The 25,194-nt window shown below is 40.8% G+C and overlaps 1 protein-coding gene and 1 long non-coding RNA gene across 2 annotated transcripts in view; one reads left to right on the top strand and one right to left on the bottom strand.

Moving 5' to 3' along the window:
- FBLN5 (fibulin 5) overlaps nt 1-23,895 on the top strand; it is a 46,761-nt gene extending 22,866 nt beyond the window's left edge. Inside the window, exons 5-11 of the mRNA XM_009507425.2 lie at nt 10,367-10,489; nt 13,697-13,813; nt 14,780-14,899; nt 17,206-17,328; nt 17,871-17,997; nt 20,863-21,058; nt 23,042-23,895. Coding sequence (XP_009505720.1) covers nt 10,367-10,489; nt 13,697-13,813; nt 14,780-14,899; nt 17,206-17,328; nt 17,871-17,997; nt 20,863-21,058; nt 23,042-23,203 — 968 coding nt within the window. The 3' untranslated portion in view covers nt 23,204-23,895. The remainder of the gene's footprint in view (nt 1-10,366; nt 10,490-13,696; nt 13,814-14,779; nt 14,900-17,205; nt 17,329-17,870; nt 17,998-20,862; nt 21,059-23,041) is intronic.
- On the bottom strand, nt 21,461-24,871 carry LOC135315023 (uncharacterized). Its single transcript, XR_010374459.1, has 3 exons — nt 24,784-24,871; nt 23,017-23,219; nt 21,461-21,889 (listed from the first exon to the last, which is right to left on the bottom strand). It is a non-coding gene; the product is annotated as an uncharacterized LOC135315023 (long non-coding RNA).
- Nucleotides 24,872-25,194: the final 323 nt, after the last annotated feature.

Raw genomic sequence — 25,194 nt, 5'->3', positions numbered from 1 at the left:
AGCAAAGGGAGAACTGTAAGGACCTTTTGCTAGAAGTATGGTTTAATTTCTTAGTGTGCATTTCCTCGCTCTGACTGCACATCTTTTTGGTTTCCATTGCAACAGAAAGTGCCACTCACAACCTCCCAGCAGCTGGGAGTATTTTCAGTAAGTGCTCACTGGCTCTTCTCACCACCCATATCTCAGTGTAGCATATGGGCATACAAAAGAGGTAATTTTGAGAAAGAGGTAATACAAGAGTAAGGCTCCATTTATTCAGCTGAAAAATATGTTTCCTGCTGATGAAGGCAAAACTATGTTGAGCAGCAACTGCTTGGTACCTCCTAATTCAGCAGGGTCAGCGTCATCAGTGGGATGCTAACACATCTCTACCGCACTCCAGGGGGGTACTTGGGTCACTCTTGTTCTGCTGTACCACAGCTACTTGGAATAGTGTAAGTGCAGTGGGGAAATAACTGAGATTCACAGGTCACATGCATTGACCATGGATTTCATAAGTTTTGCAGAACCTGCAACAGGAAATCATAGCTCCAGAGAGTAGGGTTATGCTCCAGTCCATGGAGTTTCCACGTTTAAGCAAAGCCCTTAACTGAAATCAGTAGTTTGTCTCATTTCTTTTCCCATCATTAACATGCAGGCTGTGCATTTGTGCAAAAGCTCTCACAGGACACTGTCCACAGAACCAGTGTGATCTTGTACCAACAGGGAGCCCTGGTAATTGGTGGGACCGAGGAGCTGTGGTCATGCAGGTGCTGCCAAGTGTATGAACCACACACAGGTCTGTTCTGAGCAGCAGGGGAAGAGACTGCTGCCCCTTTTGTCGCCTTGCTATGCACTTATCTGCATGGCTGTCCTGTAAATCTCAGTCACAAAAGCAAGACTAGAGCTGTGCTCAGAGAGCAAAGTCCCTTCACAGTTTAGCTGTTGTTTATCATCTTTGAGAAATGTTAAAAGTGTGCTAGCTAAGGAAAGGCTCAGATAGCTGGCAGGAAATCTAGAACCTGTGACACATGTTGAGCAATTTTCATACCAGGCAGAAGGAGCAACATTACAGATTTGTGCCTCACACTATTTAGTATCTACTTCCAGGCTGACCATCTATGTGAAAAAACACTTTAATCCTTGTTTAGCAATCAACCAATAACATAATGGGTATAGGATGCAGATAGAAAATTAATTCAGCAATCAATGGCCAGTCCTCAGACACTGCATTATGCAATTAAACAGGTGTTTAAGGAGTTGTCTTGGATTGTGTCCAAGCTCAGCAGGGTCAGTCATCCTTGGAAAAAACCACTGACCCCACACAGCAGCAGTTTGAATTTGGCTTCAGTCTGCACTTTAGGAATGTGGCATTGTTATTTCTCCCCTTTTCTTATCAAATATAATTATCTTGAGAAAAAAAAGTTTTGAGAAAACATGTGATTTCACTGAGTAAAAATCTACTACTGAGGAAATTATTTCTCAGTGTCCAAATAAGGAATGGGGGAGAAGTTTGGGGAAAGTGTCTGTTCCAAGTAATCTTGGAACGGATACCCATGTTACTGAGCTCGGATGTTTAGTCCTGGCTTGCAATTATTCCTATAAAAAATAGGCGTCCAATATTTGTATTATTTAAAAATGGAGCCCTGAGGGTTATAAATGACTGAATGAGCTTCAGTGTTTGAGCAGACAGAGATTCTGGAATGAGATAGCAGCGTTGAGCGTCTCTGGAAGAACTTTGCATCTCGAGAACAGGGTGAGCTCCTGTGCTTGTGATGATACAACAGCAGGACTAAAACACAGACAGAATAAAATAAAGAAGTAAGGCCCCAAAATCACCCACACCTCCTACTAGAAGGGCAAAGACGACTTCCCGTGGCAAACTTTTTTTGATCTGCAAGGCCTGTGCTCCCACAACAGTTAAATTAATCTTCACCCTTACTGTGTTGAACCCCGTGGTGCTAATGGCTCTCATGTAATCATGATGGCAAAAACTTACCTATTTTTGTCAACGGTTGATCAAAAGAAGGAAACACAACCACAGCTACTACTGTGACCCACAGAAATTTGTGGCACGATTATCAGAATTCGTTACTTAAGAAAGGAAGTCATGCATGCTAAATATGTTCCAAATAGAACAAAATGTAACAGTCCATCTGCGAAACAGCGCACATTGCCAAAAGCATATCGTCTTGGAAATCTGCTGTCCACATTGGCTTCCCTCTTGAATATAGAGTCCAAGCAAAGTTTCCCTTCTAATCGCCAAAGTCTTCAAGAATGTGGTTCTAGCTCAGAGATGGTAAGTCCATGTCCCTCCATGATAGCTCTCTGGTAGGTGCATTATCACCTTGCCAGCCAACAGGGAAAGGAGCTGTCATGGAGGGAGTGGAATGGTCACAGCACCCGGAGCATGGATCATGCCTGTGGACAGATAAGCATAGTCACAAATCCCACCACTTTCAACACCAGTGGATGGACGTAACAAGGCAGTAGTCTTCCTTGTTCCTGTAGTGGCAGGTGCAAATCAGCTCCTTGGGATGGAGCTTCTTTGGTAAGCTTTTACTCTGCCATGTGTTATATAACCACATGCTCATAAGTACCGAAATGAAACTCATCAATATATTTATGTAACTTTTTTTCCTTTTAAAAATAGTTTTTTGTTAGGAAAGTCTTTTCCTGAAGGAGTCTGATATTGTGTCTGCACTGATGAGCTGATCTTAAGGACTGTGTTTCCTTCTGGATTCTTTAATGCATGAAGTCCTTTTTATTCAAAAAGTCCTGTTCTTCTGAGCAGAAGAAAGGCAAACAGTGTCTTTGCTTACAATTTTTGAACCTCATCTTCCAGCGAGCATGTGGGTCCAGTTCCTAAGCACTTCTGCTCCTTATTCTTTTGTCCGCTGGCTTTCTCCACTGGTTTTCCACCTCTTAAAGTCATTTGACTTGCCAAACAATCTACTTCCTGAACATCCACTTCCCCTAATCTGCAGTTTAGTCCTCTCTGGGTTCTTTGATTCAATAGGTTGTGGTAATATCTTGGATTCTTCCTCTTTATCTTGCGTCATGCTTCATGAAGATGCAATCATTCTACGTGTCATGAAAGGAAGGTGGTTGTCATGCCCAGCATCCATAGGCTGATGACTCAACATCTTCTAGCATAAGAATGTTATCAGCATTTTCTAAGTTTTCCATAATTTTTCTGCAGTTACTACAAACATTAGAGGTACAATATTTCTCACTAAAATTCTAATTTATTGATAAAAGTACAAACAATAAATAAAAAGTGGCATGTGAGTACATTTAAATCTTTGCAAAGGAGAAATTACTTGGAAGAACTTTACAAATTCCTGTCCTCATTTTCAGTAGTTTCACTGGCCACGATAGATCTCCTAATGGCCTGGGAAATGAAAAGAGATGTAAGGTAAGCAGAAAATCTCTGATGTGTTTGTTATGGATATAGATAAAAATAATGAAATGTTGAATGATGTTAAATCATTCAATGAAGACTTTAAGGCAGCACTTTGACCATATATTCTGTATTTTTTTGTGACACATGCCATAGAACCTTACCCAGCAACTGGTGTTCCAAGCACAGTTTTTTGCTACAGCATATTCCAAATAAGAAATACTCTTAGGTATAAGGCCCTAAAGTAATCAGTAGTAGTACTAAAGTTTGTGCCTTATTTTTATTTTGAATTTGTCTCCTAAACACTGAATTTCATCCCATTGTCTTTTGTTAGCTTTAGTGACCATCTCCAGCTAAAAACTTTGTTTCCATGAAGATGTATAGAGATCACTGGCAAATACAACTTGAACATTTTCTTAAATATATTATTAGAGCATTATTTTTCTCTAACACAAATTTTTGTGACTTGGAATTACTCTTTGGAGGTTTCCTGATCTCTTTGCAATATCACTTTTTGAAATGTTGACACCAGAAATGTATTTCAGTAATTATTTTACTAATGCAATATACAGTGGTAAGAGCAATTTCCTGTGTCTACTCAGTGTTCTCATGTTTATGCTTGTCCTTTCAGCAACACTGTGTCAGGAAAAGTTCATGTTCAAGTATTATCTTTAATGACCCCAGAGTTATTTTCATGACCAATATTTTTTGCTCTTGATTTGACCTTGCATTCATCTGCCTTGAAAAGCACTTTCAAATGTGCCCACCATACCTAGCAAATTACTTCTATATAAGAGTTCTGTTCACTTCTTGGTTAGTAAATCCACTAGCTTGTGATCATCTGCATTTTATCCCAAATGTGGAAAACAGTTGACCAAACCCAGATCCTCAGGATCCTGTAGACACTCACAGCATGATTCCACAGTTATGATTCTCTCTTGAGATTTCTAGTCTCCTAGTTTTAGCCTCTTTTGTTTGAGCAATATTGAATACGTCTGGTCTTAATTCAACAGATTAGAATATTGTTTTTCTTTTTATGCTGCAGTTTCTTTGATATTATTTATACAAATGAGAGTGGACTCAGTCCTGCATTCTTTGTGGACATGAGTCAGTATAAAACATCACTACGTCTTCTGATAGAATTAGTATCCCTGGTGAGATGTGTTGTTATGCTGCAGTTTGACATCTAGGTTTTCTTTCTGATTATATTAATATGCTGCCCTGTTTTTTTGTATGCATGGCTTTTAAACTATTTCAGCTTTTAAAAATGTATGGGCAATGAACTAAAAATTTCATTCATCATTCTACGATGTGGCTAAATTCTAAAGAATCCATGAAGATTACTGCTAGCTTTTACAGATAATAAAACACAAATCCAGTAATTTGCATGCTAAACACAATTAGTACATTTATTTTTTTGACATTGTAAATGATATCTATCCACTCACCAGGCTTCCTGCCATCCATTAAAAATACAATTGGTACCAATAAAAACAAAGCATCAGCACATCACATCCCACAAAAGGCAGCCAGTCAGCCAGAAATAAAAAAAAAACACATCTTTCTCCACCCTTCCAATCCCCAGGCCCCATTAGCCCAGCCACCTCACCTCTGTCAAAATGTCAAGTAAACAGAACATCACACCCCAGGGTTGCTAGACCCATCCACCACAGCCATAAATTTTTAAGGCAGACACAGTGTGCTAAGGGAGAGGGGTGTGGTTAATTTTGTAGTATTCCGGCTCAGACTCTTGCAGCAAGGGCTTCCTGACAAATGTATAAGGAGATGCTGCCTACCTATTCTCTTATTCAGTCAGTAAACCAAAGGTATTTAAAACTCATGACCTCAAGCCGTGAGGCTCCTGTATTCATTCTAGGTGGTATTTCTTAGGAGGCAGAGAGCAGTGGTCTGGATGGGCTGTGGGGTTGCTCTCAGGATTCAGTTGGGAAGTAACAAAGTTAATTATTCCCACTTCAGATCAAATCTAAGTTTCAGTCTGGACTTCTTCCCAAACTTCTGCCCTAACTTCTGCCCTTGGAACTAGCTGTGGGAGCAGTAATGTGAACACAACAACGGAAAGGATGGATAAGAGAATATAGATGACTGCTAATTTGATAGCACACAGCAGCATAATCAAGAGCCAAGACATCCAGGGCCAGCGTTGGCCAAGCACTCCTTGGCAAGAGAAGTTTTGAACAGGGATCCATCCTGCCCTGCCTTGGTTCTCTAGTATGTGTTTAAGTGCTGAATGGCTGCTCTCTCAAAATCAGGAACCTCTAAGGAGTCACCCAGAGTCACGAGTCTCTTGGGAAAATTTTGACTTACTCCAAATGATTAGGTATAACGATCTTTAACATCCTCTTGTTTTCATATGTAATTCCACAGCAACAGTAAGGGTAAGAAGAGGTGTAGTAGCTAGATAAATCTTTCAATTTGCTGCTGACTGTGTCAATAGTTTTTTCTCTGTTTCAGTAACTACTGGAAACTTTGAGGTTCAATGCACCATTGGTGGGGTAGAACAGTAACATTGTGGGTTTAGTTGAAAGAGCCCTTGATGCCTCTGAGGTCTCCGAGTAGAACAAAATTGTTTCAGAATGGTGGTTTATCTTTTACTTAAGATGTCATTTGCCAATGTAGAGGCTGCACAATATTTCTGAAAAAGTTGTATCTTTAAGTGTTCACATAACAGGAGCAGGTTGTATTGGGCTACAGAAAGACTACAAGTCATAAAAGTCTGTGACCTGTTCTTGCTTCTGTCTTGTTGAGTGGTCACAGGCTAGTCCTTTAATTCCTTAGTCTTGAATTTCCTGGGGCACTGGTATTTATCACCGTGCTGGATATTGCAGGGTTTCGTAGTATAGTTTCACCTGTATTAGGATAGGATGGCTTCAAATGAAAACGGACTAATTGTGAACTGGCTCTGTATATAAGAGGACAGGCCCTGCCCTGAACAGTTTTAGATACTGAACAGAGAGGTCCTGATTTTAAGCCGACACGGAGCAAGGGAAAACAGGCTTGGTGTGCAAACAGAAGAGAAGAGGTGCTGTAGAACCAGCACTGAGTTTTAAACTTTAGTAGAAATATATTTTTCAGAAAGAGGAAAATCCCTTCAAATCCCTGGTTAGTAAGCAACAGGGTCTAGAGAGCTTGGGGCTATGAACACATCAGACTGCAGAGATTCTGTAATCCACATTTTCAAATAGAAATCAGGGCAGTGGAAGATGAAGGGCAAGGATGAGTCCCCACGGGGTAAATTCTCAGCACCTGAGTTACAGTGTGCTCACTGCCACCATGCTAGTTCCTTGTCCTTTGTAGCAACTACTAGGCACCTTTGTTTTTACCGAGGACAGATCTAATTTATATCTGCTTCCTAGTTCACCTCATGGCAATTCTTCTTGTAGCCACATACTGAGTAATCCAGCCAAAATCACAGAAGAGGTATTCAATAACACTAACTATGAGTAAAACCTAGACTTGCTTGTGGGATGCAAGTAATGTTTTCTAAGGATCTTGGCGATGAAAGGTGCTAAAAAGCAGGTGCAGTATAATGAAAACAATCCTTGGATATCAGTGATGGGTGACACCATCTGATGCTTCTGTGGTATTGCTGCTGAAATAATCAAATATCACAATCTATTAACACCCTGAATGGGGGGCAGTGGTGTTTCTAGGGTTTCTTGCTAGCTTGCTTCACTTTAGTAACTCTTCTGCTCTCCAGCTGATTAGACTTTACTTTGGAGGTCAGACAACTCATTGCTGTAGGTCTTTCTATGGTGAAGACCTGCAACACAAGTTATGCTGGGTCAAAGGCATTTTTCCAGGCTTCAGAAAACTGCATCTCAGGGTCTTGTTAGCCACATATTCTATCCTTGTATTGAGTAGTCCTTACAATTTTTTATTCTCTGAATTTGTCTTATCTGCTTTGAGCCTACAAAACAACTGACAATTTAGTATCATGTACATTTAGCACCACAGTTTTACTCTAGTCTTGTGTATGACCCATCACAAGGGCAGAGGTGGTACAAATGAGATTTGAAGTGATATTCACAGGGCATGAACATACTTAAGATTTATGTTTGGATGGGACAGAAATAAGCTGTGCAACCAGAATAAGAAATGATTTACACATTATTGACTAGCTGTCAGATTGTTTCCGCTTGCAATTTTCCGCTCAATCAAAAATGCCCTGGGAGTGTTTTGATATAGTTGCTATAGGCACTTAAGTCTAGTGAATCCATTATCAACAACATCTCAAAATTTTATTCTCCCTAGTGGAAATAATTTGGGGTTTTTATTTTCCTTTCCCTGTCAAGTGTCTACTGTCGACTTTACCAACCACACCAGTTCTCACTCTATGCTGCACTGTGTAAATGGACTGGGCAAGGCACCCTCTGCCTCCCAGCTTTGATATTCTTCAGGAGGATACCTAATGGTTAGCCAATTGTTGCACCGTCATTTTTCTCAGTGTGCAAATATTCACTTAGTGATCCCATATAATGTAAATAACACCTGGTAGGCAGTCTGGGATTATACTACCTGCTTGAACTGAGAAGGCTGCTTGCCAAAAATAATTGATTTGGTTGCATTGGCTGGGTCTGTCAGAGTTTAATGGTGCATCATGGTAAGGGGCAATCTTAGAGAAAGCCAGACACAACTAATATAGAACTGGGTGTGTGCGCTCAGGCCCAAACAAAAGGATTTGATGCTACCAGTAAAGCTGTTTATACCTGTTGGTTGCATGAAACTTCATTAATGAAGTCAGGGAGGTATTATTCAGTGTAAAATGTGCGGAGTCCAGGTGTTCTGCATAGACAACTTCACGTTGACCGGGTTTTCTAGGGACAGCAGGAACTCCACAGATAGGCTCTGTTGTAAAAAATTTTGCAGTCAAATGGAAATATGTCTCCAATACCACCACAAAAGGTGAAGACTAGGAGTAAGCAAAGAAATCTTCTTGGTAGATAGCAAAGAAAAGAGGATCAATGCCTTATTTTTCCAGAGAGATTGTACTGCTGTTCATGCAACTACTACAAAGATGATTCAGGAACAAAACCAATCACGTAGCCACCTGTTGCTTTTGGTGAAGGATGCATATTGTACCCCTGCAAGAAAGATGCACCACAGAGAGTGGAGGATCTATAGTCTTCGAACAGTATTGCTGCTATATGTGGTGGTAAGACCCTGACCCTCGCTTTGTCTCCACTGTGCTTCATCTACTAATATTACTGGAAGCAGGGAGCATGGAAAATGAAAACCTCCTTTTTAAGCTTGGGGTAGGCTAGAAACAGCGTAATTGGCCAGATCCCAAGGTCCCACTCCTAAAACAATAAGCATGACAACTAGTAAGCTTTTTCATTTAGAAAACATTAATGTCATTCTTATTAAATGTATGGTTAGATAAAATCTGCGTTCAAATGCTACCAATTATATGTAATACAATGTGTGAAGGGAGGATCCAGATTTTTTAGCCCAATTGCAGAAGCAATAGCTGAACTGAACAATATGTCAATGTACCTACATAGTCTAGACTTGTTATCTTACCCCTTTCCCACTTCCCCCACCATTTTGCCAACCTTCACCTGGCCAATAAATACATGGGAACTGATTTCTGACACAGTTAATTACCTCTAACTGTGCCACTCTTGTTATCTTACCAGCTTTGACTCACCATAAATTGCTCTGGTACAGATGTTTGCAAGATACGAACTGTAGATTCTCTCCATATATCTAATATGCATGTATTTATTTATTTATATATCTGAATATGTTAGATATGCTGCTGTGGTAGATTGGATCAGTTATTTCATGCCTGCTGGTATTTTACAGCCAACTGGCTGTGCTAGGTGCCTCAGGGGCAGATACTGAAACGTAATTCCTGCCCTCTGCTGCCTGCTCCAGCCCAGTGTGTTTGTGAGATACTTTCAGTCATGACCCAACAAAGTCTGGGTTCATAAGAATCAGGGGGGGATCAAGGGAGTAGCATTGCTTGGATGATATAGTACTTCAGCAAAGGCCAGTGCACAGCATGCTGGGATAAAAAATAGTTTAGGTATCAATAAATAAAATATAGAAATCTGATTTGGCTGAAAAAATGACACAATTTATCTTTTCATATTTCCATTTCTGACATCTAGAGGCAAACCTGATGCCAGAAACATCAGGGAAAAGATTGAGCAAGAAGGTATTCAAACTGAACTTCTGACTCTGAAGGCATTTTTAATCTGTTAGGTTCCAGGGTCCTGGTTTATGTAAATGTAGGAATGCATTCACCTCCTTCACAAAAAAAAAAAAAAAAGGAAAAAAAAAAGAAAAAGAAAAAAATAGCCCACAACAAAAACATCCTAAGGGTTTGTAATAAAAACCTAAATACATTAAAAACAGTAAGGATGGTAAAAACAAAATGAAAGAGTTTTATTGTCAGGAAATTGATTCCAGGCCAGTTTTTTTGTTGTTGTGTTGGTTTGGTTTTTTTTGTCAGGTAAAGGTTGATTTTTGTTGAACCTTCTGTCAGAAAAATTACAATGAGATAATCTGCATCAGTGGGGGTAGGAAGTAATTTTTTTTATATGTCTGAGTTGTGTTTGTACATCTTTCACACTTGTGTTCATCTCTTACTCCACAGAGGAGTTATATAGCCCTTCTAGCAGCCTTTCCCTAGGGCTGAACACTGCCCTGTAGCACAGAAATTGCAGCTCAGTGACAAAGCAAATGTGGAAGTAATTAAAAGCTCAAGGTAATGTGATCCCTTTCTTGAGGAGCTCTGGAAGCCACTGGGTCATCTGCAGAAGGGAGAGGTTTGATGAGCACCCTCAGTTCTCACTGCCCTCAGAAATTTATTATTATGAATTCTACTTCAGGTTATGGTCATCGTTTCTATTCCACCACACTTTGGAGCCAGTGTATATGTTGTCAGTGCAAGTCCCTGTGAACAATCTTTTGTTGTTGCCATTTCTAATATTTTCTTGCTCTCTTTCTGTGTTGCAGATGTGGATGAGTGCGCTTCAGATTCTCACCAGTGTAACCCCACCCAGATCTGCATAAATACTGAGGGCGGCTATACCTGCTCCTGCACTGAAGGCTACTGGCTGTTAGAAGGCCAGTGTTTAGGTAAAAACCTTGTGCAATATGGCATTTGAGCATCTGTGTATGCATACCTGTGAATAGCTGAAATAATGTCACTGAGCATCCTTGTCAAGTACACAGTTAAACCTTCAGCTACTTGGAAACTGTCTTTTATCTTTGTAAGGGCCAACGGTACACTTGGCAGAGAGACTTTCTCACAGAACAAAAATGTAGATATAAATGCCGTATGATTAGCATCCATGTAACACGTGGGATTTCCATATTCTCAGTCTGAAGGATTCCCTTTCATCTAAAATCAATCACAGGCATGTATACAAAAAGATTTATTCCCAAACAGGCCTGTCCTTTCCACACCATGACAGTGTGGACCCAATGGGATCAGTATTTGACACCAAGAAACAGGATGGTAAATCCCTAGATTCAACCAACGCTTTAGCTTGGGTGTGAGAAAAAAATTACCTTTGAAGTGGGTGCTGTTTCAGTAGCTTCCAAGCAGTCTTATTTCAATTTTAGTATTTTCCTTGCAGCAATGTACTGTTCATCCTTTTAGCTCAGCCCTGTTGAAAAAAAGGTCGCTCAACAAACAGCATGGGAAAACCTTCTAGCTCCCCTCTCCTGCAGCCCATTCCCCTCACTTGACATGCCCATGGGATAATGAAGTAGATGTTAATTTTAGATACACAGATGGGACCTAGGAGATAGGATACAACTTTTTTTTTTAAAGTATGCTTATTATTATTTTTTTCCCCTCGGCACAGGCTGTTTGCCTGCCAGCTCCACGGAGCTGGGCTGTCCTGTCACAACACCTCCTCTGGAAGGAGAACGGGCTTTCCCTGCCCATTCATCCCTGGAGCCTCTCTAGTTATTTTCCAACTTTCTCCTCCCAAGTACCAATTCCAGTGAAGGACTGACTCACAGCTGCTTTCTTAACTACTGTAAACAGCTGCTGTGTAAGTCACCTGGCAGGAACAGAGCTGAGCCTTGCTCAAGCTGGGGTCTGTGCAGCCATAGCTGCTTTGGGGAGTCACTGTCTTGTAGTTCCCCTAGGATATGAAGTCTCCAAGCCCCCTGCTCCTTAATCTCTCATAATTCCTCTTCTCTTGGGCAAAAAAACCTTGTGCTGGTGGTTGTGCAGTCATATGTGATAGGCTGGGGATGAGGGATGGCAAGTGATGCCCTGCATCACTTGTTTGGTTACCCATTAATTTCTCCCAGTTACAGCTCAAGCAAAAGGGTTGTGTGCAGCATTCAGGATTTGGAAATCGATCTAAAGTACTTTACTGCTTGATGGTTATACCAGAGATCTGAAAGGGCTGCATTGCTGAACTGATTCAAGTATCTGCTTATGCTATTTAAAATAGGCAATAACATCCCCCTTTAAGTAATCATGGGGTGGATTATTACAAGGCAATGCAAAGAGCTAAAAGAAAATTGTGTTTAGAGTTGCTATGTTTTTCCCTAAGTGTCAAAAAATGTCTGTTTTCCATACTTTCCATTGGCCTTGGAGAAGTGATTTTTGCAGACATAAAGCAATAAAAGACCATTTACTGTAATCAGAGGGCTGGACTGGGTTTTAGAGACAAGTTTTTTTGGTGCACTCTTAGTAAACCACAGTTACAAAAAGCTACACTTCTATCTGTCAAAATTATCCCAGTAAAGTTTATAGAGGAAGAGCCAGTACAGGAGCATCCACACAACCCACTCACAAGAAGCAGCCCTGTAAAAGTCCTTATCCTCAAAATGTAGCACTCTTGTGGTAACAGTCCTGCAAAAGCCAAAGCATGTATTTAAAGTAATGTATTGTGTCAGTGAAATGAGGTATTAATTTACTTAAAACCCATGTCACTCTTTGCAGGATTTGGGCCAAGCCAACTGCTGGTGTACATACCATAGCTGATGCTGGCCTTTAGGTTATCTTGCTGTTTAGAATGCGGTCGGGAAAAAGGCTAGTAAGGGTAAAATTGAGCGTTGGTGACCTTGTTATTTTACATAGAGAGAGTCTTTCCAAGACTTTTGACATTTTCAGAATGGTTTCCTGAGACTTTCTATGGCAAAACTGCCCCAATGAGGCCAACAATATAAACTTGAATTGCAGGATGTAGCTACTTATACAACAAATTCACAACATTGTTGTTTTTATGGTATTACCACATGATGTAAATGTTGAAGTTATTCAAGCATTCAGTTTCTCAATACATTCTTAATATTTAACACTAAAACAGGAAGCAGTCAATTTAGCTAACAAATAATGAACTGCTGGAATTCATCCATATATATATATGTATACGTGTGAACTATAGGGAGAATACCATTATTTTGATTTTCATGTGTGTTGAAACCTATGGTGGGGGTCATTTCACCAAAAACCATGCCTTCCTGCTTTGCCCCTTCTGGCAAACTGACTGGAGATACTACACACAAACTTAACTTCAACATTTTGAGAGTAGCCATTAAAAAATCTCTGTAAATCAAAAGCCAGTTGATACCAAAGGAAATGCAAGCCTTGGAAATGACAACTACTCCAGGTGTTTCATTCCAGTTCTTAGTCGAGGGGCAAAATTCATCTAGCACCTACCATCGTACGTATCTTACAGCATTTTCTTGTCTTATAACAGTCAGTTACATGTATTGCTAATGTTGCAATTCAGCCCAAACTGCTATTTTGGCATTAAATTTACTGTTTACATTTTAGAGTCTATAACTTGTCAGTCAAAAATTCATATAAAATGTGAATGTGACTGTTCGGAAAAAAGTCTTTAAAGAATATCCTTTCTAAAAATAGAAATATTTAGTAAAAAATTCTTACTGCTTTTCTAGGGACTAGTTTTGGTATACGTGGAGTTAAAAAACTTTGCTATGACGTTGGCTGTGCTTGTGCTGACAGGCTATGCCAGCAATCGGGTGTGCTTCGAGATAGCTGCTTAAAGGGACTGACTGTGGGCTTCCCAATGACATCACATTAAGCTGAAGATTACAGCAATGTCAAACAGTTCATAGGATATACTGACAGATTTCAGTTGTGAATAAAAACACATTACTATGTTCTTCTGGGTAGAGATGTATTTTAACTATAACTCTGGGTCTGAACACCTGAAAGTTTGGCTGTTATATCTGTAACCAGTATGCTGGGTTCTTTCTGTGTTGTTGGTACCGTTGACTCAGTGTGTTTGCTGCTTTGTGCCTGCATGTGAAAATGCAGACCACTCTTCTTTTCATCTTTCCCACCTATAGACATAGATGAATGTCGCTACGGCTACTGCCAGCAGCTGTGTGCCAATGTGCCCGGTTCCTACTCCTGTACGTGCAACCCAGGCTTTACCCTTAATGACGATGGAAGATCATGCCAAGGTACTGTGTATGGTAAACCATGACTGAAGTCGGTAGTCCCAACACAGCAACACCCTCAAAACTTGCTTAGTTTTTAGGATACAAGTAACCTTCCTAACTTTTGAAACTAAACTTCCCAAGCTTTTGAAAATGTTCATAGGTTTGTCAACCTGAGATATTTCTGTAGTTTCACAGTACCTCGGAGGGGTACAGGTGCAACATGACCAGTGTATCAGGAGAAATATGAACAGAGGCTCAAGCCCCCTAAAATTTAGGGTTACCCGATTCACTGAAGTTACCAAGAGCATAGGCACTTTTAAATATGAGGCTGTGTGACTCACCTAAGACAGGAAAACTGTCAGATAAGTGAATTAGGTCTGAGTCTTCCAATTTCCAAACTAGGGTCCTGAGCATAAGACCACCTTTTGCTGTGATGTGCTACCTCAATCAAAGTCAACACAACCTCTTCATAAAACCTCTCCCTAGCTAAGCAGGGAGCATCTTTCCACATGCCACAGGAAATGGTCTGTGCTAATGATGTCCAGAAGCTCCTAATGTCCTAGAAGGGAAAAAGAAATTGGTTTTGTCTTAGCCATAGGCTTTCATGAGGACCGTTCCTCATTGCATTATCTTCCTCAGGAATATCCTGCTGCATTTTGTCTCAGGTCTGTCAAAATCAGTTCAATGGTTTTAAAATTGCAGGATAAAGACAGAAGCATTTGCAATAAATATTTCATCCCCATCTTCCATGTTACTTTTTTGATTGAAGACATTCCCAAGATGCTTCATTTCACCCATGTTGTGTTTCCAACATGCTATTTCCAGGCATCAGTCTGAATCCCAATAAACAATACTGACTTGGTTATATTTTTTCAGAACAAATCATTCTGACTGTACAGCTAATCTCTTTGAAATGCTTTACAGTAATGAACTGAAAATAGAGTTTGGGGGGAAGTCACTGATGCATTGGGCATTGTTTTCCCATAGATGTGAATGAATGTACAAGTGAAAACCCTTGCACTCAGACCTGTGTCAATACCTACGGCTCTTTTCTCTGCCGCTGTGAACCTGGCTATGAACTGGAAGCTGATGGAGTTAACTGCAGTGGTAACTGTCTTTAGTTATTTATTGTTTTGGTCTCTTTAATTCTATTAAGTTTTCTTTTTCCAGTGTATTGTTTTGTACATGCTTTTTAAAAGATTTTTGCCTTGGTCCATGGTTAGCAGCAGGATAGCTGCAATTCATATGATCTTTCCAGTTAAAGCACACAGCACATACCCAGAAAAGGACAATGGAGGAGGGCTGCAAATTGTTTTAAAGAAATAGCTCCAAGATAACAGCAAAACATAAGAAAATGCTTTGTAATGCTGAACTGGAAGCTTTATTAGAGCAAGTAAAGGAAGGATAGTCCTGGAACATTCTTCCATGATTAAAGAAATACCTTTATATAAAGCACTTTTCCATTTGTCTGTTGAATGCATGTTTTCCTCTTGCTCTTACAACTGCACACTTCTGCCTGAAAACTTCCCCAGTTTCCTGTGTATGGCTCCAGCTACACTTCAGAAAAAATATTGGATTTCTTAGTACAGCTATTGCTAATCTGTTCAGCACATAGCAGAAGAAACTGTGCTTATGTCACTGTATTTTTTGCTCTCATTTTTGTTTTTATTTTATTGCTTTATTTTAATTGAAGGCGAAACTTATTTCTGTGCTTAATGTTCCCACAGCCTGATAAAATTAGAGAATCCCGCCAATATTTCTTGAGAGGAAAAACACCCTGGAAAATACTTGGTTTATAATTTACAGTAAACAGATGTAACATGCTGTTTCTGAGAGAGAAGACATGTGATATGCAGTATGTGTATAGACCAGTGTTTCCAAAGCTGTTCTTCCCTGCAAACCTCCTCATTATACAGGAAAGAACAAAGACTTAAATCTATAAAGGGTCTTATGCAATTAACATTTAGAGCTGCAACACCTAACTTAAGTTTTCTACTTTCTAATGGAGTTTCTGCTTCTAAGTTAGACTCCTGCATCTTTTTATGTGCTTGTGAGCTAGCTGGGAGACTGAACCAGTTCAGTTCAATGAAATGTCACATAGACATTGCTAGTAAAAAATGGTGACAGGAAAGGTGGTGCTTGAGCCTCATTCGTGTCTGAGAGTCAAGCCAGCAAAAGGGACTTTCCACCACCCAGATTTAGAGCAGAAAACCTTTTCCTGACAAATCTGTGTAAGAAAACGCTTGTCAAAGCAGGTAAAATTTCTCTAGATGAGCTTCTTTCACTTCACAAGCAATCACTAGACATTGCTGAGTCTTGCAAAGGGAATGCCTGGTTAGGAGGACACTCCTCTGAGACACCAAGGATCCAGATGTACTTCAACAGCCGCTGTATTAGTCCATGGCCTAGAAGGTGTAGAATAGGTGTAGAGTTCCTTTCACCTCCCTTTTGGTAATGTGGTTGCAGCTATAAAGCCACCAAAGTGGACTGAGCCCAATTTAGAAGAAAGGGAAGTTCAGTCTGAAGAGTAAAAGTGATTTGCCTGGGAGAGTCAACATGTCAGAGCTGGGAATAAGAACTTGGGAGTTCCTGGCTGGGGCTCTGGCCTTTGTTTCTTTCTTCCCCTGAACTGGGAAATAAGGAAATTATTAACTGCAGCCTCCTTCAGTCTAGCGCCTTTGCATGTGTTTTCCCCTCTGCCAACCATGCCTCTATGCACAGCTCTGAAGTTTGTCTTTCTCGCTTGAGCACAGCTCTGCAGAATATGACTGGTCAACTCATGAGTGCAAGGGGAAAAGAGTGCAATTTGTGCTTTCAGTCAGAGATTTGACAGACTGCTTAGCTTCCTGGGTATCTGGTAAATCGCCGGGTCTTCCAATAGGTCTGACCCAAGCTGGGATGAGCTCTGTAGTCTCGCTGGAATGTCTTGGAAGTAACTGGCTAGAGGCTAAGAAACATAAAACAGCCAGGGCTGGCTGCTGGAGTTCTGCTGGGACCCATGTGGCCCTGGGAAAGGGAAGTTTGCTCTCCAGAAAAGAGAAAAAATAAAAAAGAAAAGAAAACTACTGCCAAGTCTCTCCTTTCAAATTACAGTTGCAGCTTTTTTGTTGGAGTAGCTCTATCTCTGACGTAAAACAGAACTGAAAACATGGCCAACTGGTGACAGGTATTAAAAAGAAAAATAAATAAATAAATCCCATGCATTGTGTTCAGCAGTAGCTTTGGTTTCCCTAGGAGAAAAATGTTTAACCAAGAACTTGTTGTATAGCATTTTGCCAGGTTGCTGCAGAGCTCTAGGGAGCTGGAGGGTGCCAACCTCCAGCTGGGTTGATGGGCACGTAGTCTGGATGGCCTGTGGGACTGCTCTTTTGACTGTAAAGCCAAAGACACTAAACTTTGTTTTACCAATGCAGACATGGACGAATGCAGCTTCTCAGAGTTCCTCTGCCAGCATGAATGTGTGAATGCACCTGGTTCTTACTACTGTACCTGTCCTTCGGGCTATAACTTGCTTGATGATAGCAGAAGCTGCCAAGGTAAGAACATTCCTGTGCTGATTAAAACCCAAGGGGACCAGGAAATAGGTCCTGTGTCTGGAAAGGGTTTTCAAGGATCAAGATCCTTGGTCTTGGCATTGCACAGTGAAATACTTGTAGGGGACAATTATGTAATTCTGTTAAGAATGTCATCACATGAATAGGCCCACTGAGGTCTATTGCTGTGTTGGTTTAAGCAAGACTTTACTGATTAGGAATCAGCAACACAGGAAAGCCCTCAGAAGCTCTCCTCTATGCTGCACATGTCTCTCTAGTTTTCCCATTTTCTAAGGTCAGAGACCTTGAGCAGCCAGTTTCTTTTCTATTTTTGCAGCACTTAGCATATGGTAATGCTCCAGTAAGTAGAAATGCATGGAGTAAAAACTGATCTTAAATGAGGGGCCAGTTATCAAAAGGCTGCTTCTCATGATGCAAGTGTTATGAATTTTGGGGCAATTCCTTTAGATGGAGACTGGTTTGCAAGAGTGGTGTCTTGCACATATTTCTCTGCTTTAGACTTTCTCTTCTTTCTTGTGTTTTAGATATCAATGAATGTGAAACCAGAAACTTCACCTGCACTCTGCAGCAAACGTGTTTCAATATCCCAGGAGAATATAAATGTTTAGACCCAGTAAGATGCGAGGATCCTTATATCCAGATTAATGAGAAGTGAGTAACATACCCACAGCCACAAAAGCCAATTCTATCCATGCGAAGTGTATCTAGAATGAACGAAATAAGCTGCATTTTAACAACACAGCCGTGCAGTGTGTCTAGAGAGCTATGCATACATGCTGTTGCTGCATTTACCATTGGTAAGCTTTATAAAAATAATAAATTGCAATTCCTTACCAGGTCACCAGGTGGGATATGATATGATACTCAGATGTGTGGGAAGTTAGACTGGAAAAACACTTAGTGAGTAGAGAAAACAGCAAGGTTTGTAATGTCATAAGAGACATTTACTTACATTACTAACTGACTTCATATATGCTCAAACGCAACCTGTTTATGAGTATTTCCCATAAATATTAACTAGCTTATGTCTGGGACGTACTTTGAAATATTAGATGATAGTCATAGCAGGATATAAGAAGTTTCCTACTGCTTACAGGTTAAAAGTTCTGAAAAGTCCACAGACTGATTTGTCTTGTCCAGAAATTGGGTATGTCTGGATGGGGCTGTTAGCACTGTAACTGCCTAAATATGAAATTATTTGAGCAAGCAAAAAAATAAATCCCACATTTCTAAAAATTACCTGTTTCTTCTACATTTTTGTAGGTTATTTGCCTGGGGCTCAAAATATTTCAGCTCCAGACAGATCTCTATATACTGCAGCACAAAGTATTTCACCCATAGTGTTTGCACTAAACCCAGTTATTTGGGATTGCTTGGTAGCCTAATGAATTTTACAGGAAGGCAAGAGATGAAGAATCAGCTTCTTTCCATTATAATTTATTCATGTCTTTACAATGCTTTCTGAACTATGGCAGCTGAGGAGTGGACACATTCTCTTTGTCCAGTTCTGGGTTTACCTACCTTCAGAGGTGGTCGAGTCTTAAACTGGAATTTGAAATATATGAAGCGTCTGTATCTAAACTCCCCAGAGCCCAGAGCCCAACATAGAGTCCTTGTAGATCAGCTTGCACCAGAGCTCTTGGTCTCTGAGCTTTGTGTTTGGTGGCTTTGGCTTGCGTCTAGATGTGACTGCATTTAATTTGTGGCATATGTCTAGAAGTGGTCAGTATAAAAGCCAAGTGAATTCCTTGCATCTGTGTTTCCTGTGGAACGAATTGGGTGTTTGTAATGCCAGGAGCCTTTTTATGGGGGATGTGCCAGATGAACTGTCTGAAATTTGTGTCAGTAATGGAGGTTATAGAAAAAATAGGCAAAAAGACCCAACTCTTCCAGGAAGTTCTCCAACATGGCTTTTGTAAAGGGACATCCTGCCTCACAACTTCGTTAGAGTTCTCTGACAAAATCAGCAGCATGTGGCTAGGGCACATGGGCTGTTTGGGTTTCCAAAGGCTTCTGAAAAGAACCTCACATAGGGTTATTATTGAAATTAAGCAGCCATAAGAGAGAAGCCCCTGGTGCAGAAGAATAAGAGGTTGAAAGATAAAAAATAAATAGAGTATAGTATTAAATTTTCAACTTTCACAGTAAAGTTCTGCAGAGGTCTGAGCTGGATCTACTTTGTCCGACATGTGTAGCAACCTGGGGAAGAGGATAAACCATGAGATGGGCAAAGTCTGCAGCAGTATCTGAGGACAGTAGAGAAAAGGGTGGGCAGAAGAGAATTGCAGAAGGAGCCTCAATGACTGTGCAATAAAAATGTCAGATGAAATTCAGTTTAGATGAATGTAAAGGAAAAAGACAATCCCAGATTCACAAATTAAATAAAGGGCATTGATCTGATCATTATCTGTCCAAACTGAGATTTGAGGGTTCCTATAGATAGTTCCATGGTCTGTAGTACTCATTAGAGGTCAGAAAAGCAATCTGAATTTGAGGTGTTAATATGTGGAGAATATCCTTAGAGCACATGCCATTGTATACCCATATCTTCAAGACTGTGCGGTTCCTTCCCCTCCTCTCAAAAGAAATATAACTGGACAAAGGTTCACAAAGAGCAATGAGGATGATCAAAAGTATGGAATAGCTTCCTTGTGTGAAACAACTAAGTTAGGACTCTTCAGCCATGAACAGGTTCACATATGAAACCCTGAGTTGCTGAGGAGGATGAGGAGGGATTGACTGGCCACTCTCCTTTCAATAGAAGAGCTGTGAGCCTCAGACGAAGTCAGCAAGGGGCAGTGCAGAGAGAGGTGAAGGGGGCTGTGGAGCTTCTAGCTGCAGGGGCTGTGGATGCCAAACATTCATGTGGGTGTAAAGGGAAGCTGGACAAGCTGGTGGATAAGAAATGCATTAAGGGTTGATGAATATACAGAAGACATCTTTGTTTCAAGACTTTCCTGAGTCACAAACAATTGGAGGCTGTGGGTAGAACTGTCGGACGCTTGGCTTGCTGTCCTGCTCTTCCTTAAGGCTCTGCATTTGATGCTACAGCTTTGGTTTGATCCAGGATGTCTCACTGTCTATTTTAATGTAGTATATAAAAGATCGTTAAACAAAGAATACAACATTTATGTAGCACCACCAGTGAAATGATCCAATAGTTACCATTATTTTGGGGACAGTTCAGTTTAAATTACTGTCAGAACAAACATGTACTGGGTATTCTACACCTGTAGCGCTGCTTTAAAGAAAGTACAGGTTTTTGAGTGATCTAAGGAGACAAAGGATTCCAAGATATTTTGGCCTAGAAGACAAGAAAAAGAAGGCAGGGATATAGGTAGGCTAGAATAGCAACACAGAGTACTAAAAATGAGAAAATTCATTACAAATGTCATTGATTCTTTTAGCTGATCAACAACATTGTTTATCTATTTATTTATGCAACTGTATTTGCATATAATGAATCAAATATTACAGCAGTTTGTAACCCCTGACAATCCTCTCTCTGACAATTAGCCGCTGCATGTGCCCAGCTGAAAATGCCGGTTGCAGAGATCAGCCATTCACCATCTTGTACAGAGTGATGGATATGGTGTCCGGACGGTCTGTGCCTTCTGACATTTTTCAGATGCAAGCAACAACTCGCTACCCTGGAGCATATTACATCTTCCAAATCAAATCAGGGAATGAGGGCAGGGAATTCTACATGCGGGTAAGTCTGGTGCTTACTGAGAGAAAACATGGAATATCTTCTCGTTAGCTGAATATCCTTCTGATAGCAGAAGTCGGTTTTTTAATGAATATCATTTAAACCTTCAGTACAAGGCATTTTTACATGCAGACATGCAGAGTAGTGTTCTGTTCTGCAGGGGCTGCTGGCTCTTTCAGGCAGGTAACCTACCCAAAGCAAACACGCTTGTTTAATTAGGTTCAGGAAAGTCCAGGGCTGTACCCATGCCTACGAATAGCTCAGACTCCCACGCTCAAGAGAAACTATTGTGCCAAACCCTTTTTTATTTGACGGATAATCAGTAATCATCACTAAAAGAGTTGATGTTTCTCATTTGTTTTATTAAACTCTTCACTGGAAACTGAAAAACCCCAAAACCAAAAAAAGTAAGCACCCCCCCCACCTCCCCTTTATCCCATGAATTGACTTTCTGGGTTCTTTGCTTTCATTTGTTATGTTGTTTTTTTTTCACTGAGCACACATTTTATGTAGTTACTGTTAGAGAAAATGCAACTACTTTTTTTTTTTAATCTGAATTTTCCTCAGAAGACATCTCTGTTCCCCAGTCATCTTCATGGCACCTCTGACACACAGGGGTGGTGGGAAGTGTCTGCAGAGAATGAGGCACAGCCACCAGTGATGGTGGCATTCAGAAGGTTGATTTTTAACCCTAGACAAAACCTGGCTTTGATATTCACCTTAAGTGATGTTCAGTGGCTATTGACGGTTCCCACACTTCCTCACAGAAACCGGTAGCGTGATGGGTTTTGGTAGATTCCAATACGCATTCCTCCCGAGAACCTCAGATTCTCACTGTTAAAAAAAAAATAAAATGTTTCAAAATTCCAAAATGACAAGTGGTCCAAGAATGATCATGTGTATCTTGCAAGAGCTTTCCTGTTGCAAAGTCATTACTGATCCCACCAACATTTTCCCCTCATTCTCGGCTGATCCACCAGACTCTAAGGCTCCAGCGGCCAGCATCCTTGCTTAAGTCTGCCAGTTTTCTTTTCTTTATCTCTCACACCCCCATTCCCTTGTCACAAACACGACTCCACTCGCACAAGCTGTCCTTTTCCCTCCACTGGCAGCAGCCTCATCCCCGCGTTGGGCTGGCAGGCGGCAGGTGGTGCCTGTTCCTTCCTGCAGGAAGCAGGAGCATGGCGGGTGGAGGGAAGGGGCGCTGGGGGGCAGCGGGGCCGCGGGGCACTCCTCGCAGCTTTGCCAGGCTTCTCTGAGCAGAGGTAATGCAAAGGGCCGTTTTGTGGTAAAACAGGTCCGGCTTTGCGTTTCTGCTGGGAAACAAATTGCACTTGGTTTTAAAGTCAGCAGCTCTGATTTTTAACTGCTCATAATCCACTGTTCTGGCCAGATATTTCAAAGGTCTGCTTCCACTTACTCAAAGACAGGTTTTTCTGAGGTGTCTTCACAGATTCAAAGTTCTCTTCAGAGGGTAAGGTCTTGCAACATTAACGTATATAATTATGCATCAAACACTGATCCTGTTCACGTACAAACAGCTGTTCTCCAAGCTTTGTTAACATAACCCCTTCTTGGTGTTCACTGCTTCAAAGTAACAGTGCTGTTTACATCAAAGAAAATAATATCTCACACACACAGAAAAAAAATGTTAAAAAGCTGTCACTGCTTGTGCATACCCTAAATCCATGTTTTCACCCTTCTCCATTTGGACAATAGCAAATTTCTATATTCAATAGCTCCTTTTATGAGCAGGGCTCCCAAAGGCTTTACAAACTCTAGAAGGTGACAGTTCATACACTGAAATGGAGCCAAATGCTGAAATGAAGCACTCTCTCCCATGAACTGCAATAGCTTCTAACAGTGCAGCAGAAAGTGCAATTTTGGCTGCTCAAAGACAATGGCATAATGCACTCTCACCTGAGATGATAGTTTTCAAGAGCCATTTTTTCAAATCTCACCTGTTTCCTCTTGTTTTGTGCACAGCAAACGGGACCGATCAGCGCTACTCTGGTGATGACCCGTCCCGTGAAGGGGCCCCGTACTATTCAGTTGGACTTGGAAATGATCACTGTTAACACCGTCATCAACTTCAGGGGAAGCTCTGTCATCCGGCTGAGGATATACGTATCACAGTACTCCTTCTAAACCTTGAGTTTGTGCCCTGGAAACATTAAAATAAAAGAGACGGTTCCTCCTCTGCAGAACTCTCTCCTCAGAAGCCAGTACGTATAGCAGCTCTAAACCAAACCAGTATTTCCACAGACCCGGTGACCTATGCCTGTCTGAGGAGGGAGGCCTCTTCATGCACAGTCCCTACCAGGATGCAGACATCTGAAGATGTATCGTCAGCAGATCCCATATGATTCTCTATGTGGTCATATATTTTAAGGACTATTCCTTCCCTTGTAAACACTTCTAGGGTATGAGTCTATGTTTGAAAGACTGTGAACCTTTGTAGCTCCAAGGCTGCTTAGCAAAAAGCACCAAAGAAACTGAGGAAAAAGCTGGCTTTTGCAATCTTGCCTTTTTTTTTAATTATAAATGGAAAGCAGACAAACACGCAGAAGCAGAAACAAAAAGCCACCTACTGAAACAAGGGATCTCAGAAGTGCTAACTTACATTCCCAATTAACTCTGGAATTATCAGTCAGGCACTGTGTTTCAATTCACCCTGCATTTGTCTTAGTTTCACCTGTTTTTTCTTTGATTCTACTTTATAGTTAAAATTCATTGCAAATTCATTCCAAAATGTATGTTGTGCTATGTAATCTTCTACTTTCTAAAGAAATCTCACATGTTTGGGTTCCTTCCTGTATTAAATCTTTCTATATAACAGAGTTCATAGAAATCTATCACTGGTTGGTATGTTTTACAAAGTTTAGGGTGTTATGTTTATGTACACCCAGACTCTGACACAGGCCTCCACTGCCAGAATAGTGTCCAGGGACATCAGAGCATATGAGAAGCAGAACTTTATTTTTCCCTGTTTTCCTGAGTGTGGTAGTTGCAAACAGTTTTCAGTGGTTATAAGGTAGTGATACTAACTGTAGTTAAGGCTGCAGCTAATCTGTTCAAGGACCACTCAGCTCAGACCTGTCCAAATTTCTCAGTGAAAATGAATTGTTCTGTTCACATGCAGTCTCTCTCCTGCGTTCCTAACACTGGGGAAACAAGCTGAAAAGGACTCGTTCTGGTCTTATTGTTCATGCCTCTGCCGCAAAGCAGACCCACTACACCAGTACCCAGACCTCAGACAATGGGATCCCACAGTTTCCATAGGCAATGTCTTCTCAGGTATAACTGCTGTAACCAACAGAAAGTTTCTCCTAAAGGCTAATCTGAATCTCCGCTGTTGTAATTTAAATCCATTGCTTTTCAGCCTACTTCCAGTAGAAATAGAGAACAGTTTATCTTCCCCTTTGCAGCAGTCTTTAACATGTCTGAAAGCTGTTGTCATGTCTCCCCTCAGACTGTTTCTCTCTAGTCTAAACAAACCCAATTCTTTTGGTCTTTCCTCATACATCACATTTTCTGGACCTTTGATCATTCTTGTTGCTCTCGTCTGGATTCTCTCCAGTTGGTTCACATCTATCTTGAAGTGCAGTGCCCAAAACTGTGAAAAGTATTCCAGCTGAGGCCTCACAGTGCTAAGCTAAAGCTATATATATGTTGAGGAGTTTGAAAAACATAAAAATAATTGTATTGTTTGGAGATGTAATGCTTACCTTGTTGAAGCCACTGGCAGTTTGGTCTTTTATTTTAGTAGGGATGAGGGTTCATGTGCCTTGTTCTTAAATTTCTCTGAAGCAAGCTCTTTTGCTTCTTCCCCCTGCTTTCTCCTTATTGGCTCATTTGCTTTCCAGCATCACTAGGGCAGGAAAGAAAACCTTTGCTTCATCTTTCTGAGGACTGGAAGTACTTAATGCTACCTGGGAAATGAAGTTTATGAAGATTAAAATTGAGCATGCTGGAGCAGAGTAGAAGCATTATGGGAGGTCTTCGTTAAAGTGGAATATTAAATGGGAAAATATAGACTCAGAAAGTTATCACAACACAAACTGCATGACACAATCAGCAAATGGACTGTCTTGTTCCTAATAAGCCTTGTGAGTTAGTCTGGAGTTGTTTTCCCTAGC

Source organism: Phalacrocorax carbo, chromosome 9 (genome assembly GCF_963921805.1).
Source record: "Phalacrocorax carbo chromosome 9, bPhaCar2.1, whole genome shotgun sequence".
In the NCBI taxonomy this organism is placed as follows: Eukaryota; Metazoa; Chordata; class Aves; order Suliformes; family Phalacrocoracidae; genus Phalacrocorax; species Phalacrocorax carbo.
This window is presented reverse-complemented; position numbering and strand designations above follow the sequence as displayed.